An 8,876-nucleotide genomic window follows, 5' to 3' on the forward strand; every position below is an offset into this window, starting at 1 on the left:
GGGAGTTGGTGATGGACAGGGAGGCCTGGCATGCTGCGATTCATGAGGTCACAAAGAGTCGGACACAACTGAGCGACTGAACTGAACTGAACTAACACTGTAAAACAATAAAATTTAAAAAAATTTCAAATGGGGAAGGAAATGGCAACCCACTCCAGTGTTCTTGCCTGGAGAATCCCAGGGATGGGGGAGCCTGGTGGGCTGCCGTCTATGGGGTTGCACAGAGTTGGACACGACTGAAGTGACTTAGCAGTAGCAGTAACACAATATATGTTCTTATGAGCATGAAGATGAGACTTTTTTAACTCTTAAAATACTGAAATATTCAGAACATAATGGAGTACAATAGCTGATTATTGATAACAGGAATTATGAGATGTTTGCACAAATAAGAATACTTTTGAAGATTATGATGACTAATGTAACTGAGGCTTTTTCAGCTACCTGTTCACCTACTTTCAGTATCTCTGGCTCCGTAATGTGTTATCTCCAAATCTCATAGAGTTGCGATTAAAAAAAAAAAAAAAAATATATATATATATATATTTCATTTATATAAAATAACTTAAGCCATTCCATACTGAGATAAATATCATAATTAATTATAGTGGATTCAATTGTATATTTTAATTTTTTTCTAGTTAATTTGTGAGCAGAGCTTACTTCTTGTAAAGGCTGATTAGAATGTCATTTTCACTTCACATTATTTTTACTTCATAGAAGCTATCACCTTGGCTATTTTTTTAATTGTTCAATGGCCTTATGATAAGGTGAGTTACACTGTCTTTTTCAATAGATATATTAAATAATATTAACAAAACTTATTTTCCTTCTTTATACATAAAAGTAAATACAAATAAAGCATCTTCTACTTTCTCCTTTCATCATAATGAGACATTGTGTTTCTGTAAAAAGGAGAAAAGAACACATAGGGAATGCTGGTCTACAAGACTGACATTATTAGAAACTGGATAACTAACTAGTCAGTGTAATTTTAGAGGCAATGGGAATCCTCTGCCTCAGTGGTTTAAAAGAGTTTCCTATATCTTTTAGTTAAAATATTTTAAAATCAAATATTGATGTGTTTTTAAATCAAATATTCACTGGGTCTAACCTTGTAAAAACAATACCAAATGTCCTTTTCAATTCCTTGACATCAAGATTCTGTCTTAAATTCCCACCAAAGTAGGATGAAAGTGAGTTACACAGTTTGTGGGACCCAATATAAGATCTCTTATTCATAAATAAAGAATTTCAAGATTGCAACAACAGAATTTCAGCAATGGCAGAGCATTCAACTGAGCACTGCTGCTGCTGCTAAGTCACTTCAGTCTGTGCGACCCCAAAGACGGCAGCCCACCAGGCTCTGCCGTCCCTGGGATTCTCCAGGCAAGAACACTGGCGTGGGTTGCCATTTTCTTCTCCAATGCATGAAAGTGAAAAGTGAAAGTGAAGTCGCTCAGTCGTGTCCCACCGTCAGTGACCCCATGGACTGCAGCCTTCCAGGCTCCTCCGTCCATGGGGTTTTTCTAGGCAAGAGTATTGCAGTGGGGTACCATTGCCTTCTCCGCAACTGAGCACTGGGGTCTCCTAAATGGAGCCCAAGAAGCTGGCCCTGGGTGTAACTTACACTAGAGTATAAGAAACCGAGCATGGATCACCAGAGGAAGAGAACATAGAAGAGGTATGTAAAGGTAGGCTGTCTAAAGGAGAGGCTGAGAGAGCGCAAGACACACCCTCTCTAAAATTCTGTCTTAAACTAGCCACATTCCAATCTGGCTTTATCTAGCTATTAACATCTTTGGAAGATATTAGCCAACTGCTGCTTACCCTGTTTCCCATCCCAGGGATATTTTCATATTTATAGAGGACAGTGAAAAACAAAACTACTTTAAAAATGAACAATCAAATATTTTCAGGTGGTGTTTTAGTACCGTGAGAGACCTCGTTGAGGCAGGGTCCCCATTAGCTCTCAGGACATGTCTTGGAGGTCCTGTCTGTTACTTTATCCACTAGTACAGTTAATTCTGCTACTGCAATTGTTAGAGTGTTAAATTTGCATCTCCTGTTAAACAGGCAATTTTATTTTTCCACAGAAAGTAATGTATTTTCATAGCGATTTTAGCAGACTCTGAAGGATCAGTGCTAGAACTGAGATGCTCTCCGGCTGAGACTTGGAGGGGCCAGAGTCAAGTGGCCGCTGTGTCTTCTGTTTGCCGGGTGTTATAGCCAGCACTGCTGTTTCTGATCTCTGATGCCACTGCTGGCTACAAATATCTCTTCAATTACAGGATCTAGTTACTTCTGAATCAACCTGATCCGAAGCTTTTGATAGTATCAGGGAATTTTAGTGAATGTTATTATTTAATGTGAAATTACAACACTTACTGAGTACTATCAACATATGAACAACATTTAGATTTAAATCATGATATATACACTAGTATTTATTATTTACCTTTAAATGTATTTTAAACAAGATAACTAAGAAGGACCAAGTACATTGATGATCATGGGTATGTGTTTGGTATGACCAATAATTTAATCAGAAACACATTTTATTGCTGGAATAAAATGCATAATGTTACACTTGGCAATGCCTATGGGCTTAGAGTACGTATGACTTGAGCAAAAGAAAATAATGAAAGCCATCTCCTAGGTTCACATGCATTGCTGCTGCTGCTGCTGCTGCTAAGTCGCTTCAGTCGTGTCTGACTCTGTGCAACCCCGTAGACGGCAGCCCACGAGGATGCCCCGTCCTTGGGATTCTCCAGGCAAGAACACTGGAGTGGGTTGCCATTTCCTTCTCCAATGCATGAAAGTGAAAAGTGAAAGTGAAGTCGCTCAGTCATGGCCGACTCTTAGCGACCCCATGGACTGTAGCCCACCAGGCTCCTCCGTCCATGGGATTTTCCAGGCAAGAGTACTGGAGTGGGGTGCCATTGCCTTCTCCGCACATGCATTGCTAGGGTTTACTTTTCATTGTGATGTGTTAAAGTTGTAACCATCTATCTACTCCAAGAGGCACCTACCTTGGAGAAATTAACCCTAAATAAATCAAGCTCTTTTACATTAGAGTTTCCCCTTTTAAACATAATATTTCCATGTAAGTACCACAGCATTTGTCATTTCATCAACTGTCAAGATATGATATTATCTATCTTTGCATACAAACACTTGTTCATAGTTTCTATAACTTTAAAAATAATCATGGTGATTTCCAAAAGAAGGTATCATGCCTCACAAATCTTTCTAATTACAGATTCAGTTTTTACTACTTATTTTAGAAAATGATAAACTTTCATATTTTGTCTAGATCTATATATATATGGAGGTTGCCACAGAGAGAAAGAGGTAGCTATGAAATCTTTTGTTGTTAGTAAAACACCCATTTGAATATAACCCATGTGTTTTGGCTATATCTTTTGATTGTGGAATACATTGCTGTTTGAGTGTGCAGCTGGAAGAAGAGGGCTTTGACCTCAATTTCATGTTAGAGAGAAGACAGACTAACAGACAAAAACTTAAAACAGTTATCAGTTCCTTTAGTATCGGCTGAAACCATTTAGACTATTGGTTGAAATCATTTCAGCTGGAAAACAGACACGAGTACATATTGCTAACTTGATTTTTGTTATTTGGTTATTATATATGCAGAGGCAGTGTCTAAGAGAAAATGGTGGACTTCCCTAGTGGCCCAGAGGGGAAAGAATCTGCATGCAGTGCAGGAGATTTGGGTTCAATCTCTGGGTTCAGTCTCTGGGTTGGGAAGATCCCCTGGAGAAGGAAACGGTTACCCTGCAGCATTCTTGCCTGGAGAATCCCATGGACACAGGAACATGGCGGGCTACAGTTCATGGGGTCACAAAGAGTCAGACACGGCTGAGCGTGTCTTACGAGTTCCACTCAAATGAGTTGATTTTCAATCCTGTATAATCAATTTTTGTTATCTTCCTTTCAAACTTTATATAACCCCATTATTTCTAAAAATGTTTTTCTTTTCTTATAACTATGCAAAAGGCAGCAAATTCTTTCAAAAGAATAATTTTAAGAGACATTTGATAATTTAACTATATACATTCTGCCACATTTTTCTTTCTCAAAAGAGTTGTTTCAGAATTTTTATAAGTGAAACTGAAAATAAATACTTCAAATATATGAAACATTAAATATGTGTCATTTCCAAATATGCTACAAGGAAAAATTAACAAATGAAAGCCAAAATCTATTCACCAACTTACTAAAATAAATCAGTTTCCAAAGGATCCGGAACTTACTGAAGGAATAACATGTAATCTTGGAAGTTTCTATACTTATAAACTTGAAGTTTGCAGACTTTAAAGCAAAGTTTAAATCAAATCTAGCTTGGTGAGTTCTTTAAAAAATTGATACTGTAATGGGACCCAATATCCAGCTGTTCTGTGGTCAAATCTGTTTCTTCATCCCAAAGGGAAAAATCTGCAGAAACATATTGCTAGTTTGCTTTTATTCCATACTGATCAAATGCCTTACTCTTACTTTTTAAAATGTAAAACAAGCAATGCCTTTTTTATTTTGGGTGAATTAATATTATATATTTCATATATACATATATGCTCCAAATATTTCAAAAGACTAAAATGTCTGGATGTGTTGGTTTGCGGTTTTTGGTAAAAAAAAAATCAAAATGGAGGGGGCAGATATAGATATAGCATCTTTGAGTTTAAGAAGTGTGTTTAGGAAGTAAGCAGCCAAGAAACCACCTGCTTCTGACACTGGCATGGGCATCGGTGGGACACAGAACCATACATTTTCAGGTGTCAACTCAAAAGTGGCAATAGATACACACACACATCCAAATAAACACAGATTTCACACTAAAATGGTGCTGGTTTCCCAAGGAATATAAACTGAATTTATGGTCAATATACCACTGTGTGGCTCAATAAAATATTAGCAATTCTGTTTTTCCATGTCATACTATATGATTCTTTTTTTTTTTTCTTTAACCACAATGACAACAGCAGCAGTATTTACTTTTCTTCCTAGGTAGAAATTAACGTGTGGAAGCACAATTGCATGCATCTGAGGTATCGATTTGCATTGCAATACAGAGGAAAAATAATGCAGAACTTAGACCAAATTCAGTATTTAAATTGCAAAGTATTTTTAAATGGAGCAATACAGAGGAAAAATAAAGCAGAACTTAGCCTAATTCAGGATTTAAATTGCAAAGTATTTTTAAATGGAGTATTTAAATGTTGGAGGACTTGAATTTTAAAATCTGTTTCAACACAGATTTGGTGTGACTGACTATCCAACTAAAACTTTTTAAGCTGTTGCTTCTATTAAATAATTGTGAACCAACGAGGAAGAATAAATTACATTTTTCAGAATAATCATTCCAAAACAAATATTTAGAGTATCAGATACTGTTTCAAGGTCAAATGAATAATCTGACTGATCTTTGCAGGTTATGCTTGCCTTTGACCCAGTACAGAAGATCATAGAGCACGCTCTCTTTCTGGTGTCTGCCTAAAGGCTATTGACGTTGGCAAGTTTCATGTATTACCAGGCTGCTACTATGAATGCATTGGTCCCCAAAGCAACACCTGACAAGAAGACAGGGAGCAAGTAAGTTTCAGAGAACACAACCTGGTTACTATAGCCAACCACCTAATCATGGGGAAGACTAAGGAAGAGGGATTAGAATAATTTAAATCAAGGCAAATTATGTGAAATCACACTACTCATACTGTTAATTCAGACATAACTGTTCATTCCTACTATCTACTCATCCGTCAGAGCAAAATGAAAAATAAGTTATCCTAAAAATGACAACAAAAACACAATTGGCTTTAAAATAAAAATTCTAATGTGTAGACAGACTGAATAGAAAAATGAACACAGGAAGATAACACAGAAACACTTTATTTCTATCTTTCCCCACCTTGGTTTCAAATCATGGAGCTTGACAACACATTTCCCCCACTATCACACAGTCTGGTCAGTAAATCCAAGCGACAAAATGAAAATCTGAATCACCAGGCTCATGAAGCCAACTGAAAAAGTTGCAACACTGATATCTGACCCACTGTGGCTACCTCAAATGTAGCGTTCCCTTGTGTGCCATTATTCTTTACTCTTTAACATTCATACTTTACTACCTGAATGTTCAATAAACTCAGGACAAATAAACTGAGGAAGGGGGCTTCTCTCATTCACAGAAAGGTATTTTTCAATTATATAACTTGTTACATTTTAAAGAGATAAAAGCTGTATCTGCAAGTGATTAAAAGATGTTTTGTATTCATGGTTTCATCTCTGCCGAAATAAATGTGTAATTTAAACCACACATAATTCATAGCCATTGAGGCCCATTACAGAGTTCTAGCTTCTTTTTTATGATAGTTACTAATTAAGACAGTGCTACTGCCACGCTGAGCCTGCGACTTCGACTTCAACATACAGGTTTAATGAATAAAATGTTCTGACGTAAAAAAGGAAAACAATAATACAGACAAAGATGCCAGCTGTTATGTTTCGAGTGTGTGGTAAAGATTAAGCACATTGACTGAAGTTAAGAACTGCGCAAAGGAAAAAACTTATTTCTTTTTTTAAGGAAGAAGTGAAGGGCTTTTGAGAGAAATACGAAATAGTACTTCTCAAAATTTCTGGGTCCCTCATTTCCAGCTCCCCACAGCCACCCCCACCCCGTCAAGAATTTAAACTCTTCAGAGTCACTTTTAAAGGATAAATGATGGGATATTTTAATATAATCCTGAATATAGGTTTAGATTGAAAATGGGAATTGGGACCATAATTAATTATGTTGCCAAGTTTTTTGAACTTTAAGAAGACAAATTGAGGCAAATGAGGACATTTATATGACTGCAACCTTATGAAAGTTCATGGGTTAAAACTTTGGTAAACTGACAGAATCTTTTTGACATTTGATTAATTCCATATGCAGAACGAGTGTGAGGAATTAATATCCTTTTGGTGTTTTCACTTTCTGAAACCACTGTAATAAGAGACTGACATAGAATCAAAACCAACTATAAACACAGCCTTCAGCTAGGGTTACGGGCCTTATTATCACTTTTAATAAACAATAATGAGTAATAAATACCGATAGCCCTCAGTACACTCTGGTCTATTCGCATCTTTGCTCTCGCATCCATCCGTCACGTCTTTCAGGATAATAAAACAATTCAATCCCATCAAATGCCGACAACCGCTCCCTCGGGAGGGATGTTTTATCTCTACTTCTGCGAGCCCGGGGAGGATTTTACTTGTTTGAAGGGGGCGGAGAATGGAGCGGGGTCCTATTTATTTCCATTGACGACTCCCCTGGTTCTCACAGGCGCTCAGGGATCGGGTGGGAGGAGAGGAGGAGGAGGAGGTGCGGAGATTCCCTCCTTCAGAAAAGAAAAAAAGGTTCAGGAAGCGAGGCGGGAGGAGGAGGGGTGGAGGGGGGAAAGAGAGCTTAGTGTGTTCGGAGAGATCAGCAACGAAAATACATACACATGTATTTTGTGTGATTTAGCGGGATCGAAAGATGAGAAATAAAAAAAAAATTACAACCCAACTAAGTTGCTAAAAAGAATTCTGTTACACCAATTAACAAACACACCCAGAAACATTTTCTCAGGTTCATTTCCCGCTCAAGGTCTCGGTTTCTGGGAGCGACTTGTACCCAGGAGAGGGAGATGGGCAGCGCCCCGAAGGGGACCCGGAGGGGACCCGCGACCCGCCCGAAGGCCAGCTGAGCCGAGCGCAGAGGGGCCCGAGTTGAGCTCCGCGGGCCTCGGGGACCCGCGCGCAGCGGGCGCAGGGGCTGCGCGGAGTCCTCCCGCCTCGACCTCCGCGGGAGGAAGTGTGCGGTGAGAAGGGGGCACCGAGGGAGCGGAGTGGACCGAAACCGTACCCCTAGAGCAGCAGTTTGCGAAGTGCCCCCAGCTCCAAGAGAACAGCTGGGACCTGGAGCCGCTCGTTCGGATTCCAAAGGGTCAGGGCCGGCCCGACTGCAGCCCGAAGGGCGGGCGAACCCCGGCTCCCGCACAGACGGGACTGGGGCGCTCCATCTGCGGCGGGAAGAAGCGTGCCCTCGGAGGGAGTTTTGCTTTCCCGGCAAAAGTAGGATCGGGTCACCGGGCCACCCCGCTCGGCTCGGGGAAGTTTCTCTGACGATGCTCGCCTTAACCCGCCAAGGACGCCTGAGGAGCCGGAGCGGTGGGAGGTCCTCCGGGGCAAGGCCGGGCAGAGACCACGGGACAGTCCGCCAGGAGCCCGCCCCTCGCACCAGCCAGAGCCCTGGCTTCTAGCTTCACGCCGAGACGCGCCCTGCGAGAACCCGGGTCCCGCAGGCTTCCTGCAGCGGCGGGCGGAGGGCACGAACCCGGAGCTGGCGGGCCAAGTCGGGGGGTTAAGCTCCGCGGCTCCCAGGACGCCCGCCGCACCCCGGGACCCGCTCCCGCGTCCCCGGGCCTGAGCACGCTCTCCCTGCATCTCCGGGGCCGCCCAGCGCGAAGCCCGCCTGGGGCACCCGCGGGGACCTGCTCCACGCCCCTGCTGCCCTCAGCTCCTCGGGAGCCGGCGCCCTCGCCCAGCAAGGACCGAGCGCCCGGCGGGCCCGGGCATAAGCGCCTCGCCCTCTCCCCGACCAGCCCGCCGGGGTGGGCACTCCTTGCGCCAGGTCTCGGGTGGCGGGGCGAGGCAGCGGGACGTCGGCTTTTTCTTTTTTCCTCCTCGCTACTTACCTTGCAAAATGCATATTTTTCTGAGGGGAAGAGGCAAGATCCCTCCCCGAGGTGTGGTGTGCGAACAAGTCCACGTCCTAGGCTGCTCCGGCCAAGATGCTGAACACCGGTACTCAGGAACCACAAGGACTTGGA

At 41.9% G+C, this 8,876-nt stretch overlaps 1 protein-coding gene across 1 annotated transcript in view; it reads right to left on the minus strand.

The window, feature by feature from the left end:
- NDNF (neuron-derived neurotrophic factor) overlaps positions 1 to 8,876 on the minus strand; it is a 45,099-nt gene that overhangs the window by 35,437 nt on the left and 786 nt on the right. The window contains exon 2 of the mRNA XM_010858320.1: positions 8,742 to 8,870. Within this exon, the coding sequence (XP_010856622.1) occupies positions 8,742 to 8,755 (14 nt within the window). The 5' untranslated portion in view covers positions 8,756 to 8,870. The remainder of the gene's footprint in view (positions 1 to 8,741; positions 8,871 to 8,876) is intronic.

Source organism: Bison bison, unplaced genomic scaffold (assembly GCF_000754665.1).
Source record: "Bison bison bison isolate TAMUID 2011002044 unplaced genomic scaffold, Bison_UMD1.0 scf7180017864385, whole genome shotgun sequence".
In the NCBI taxonomy this organism is placed as follows: domain Eukaryota; kingdom Metazoa; phylum Chordata; class Mammalia; order Artiodactyla; family Bovidae; genus Bison; species Bison bison.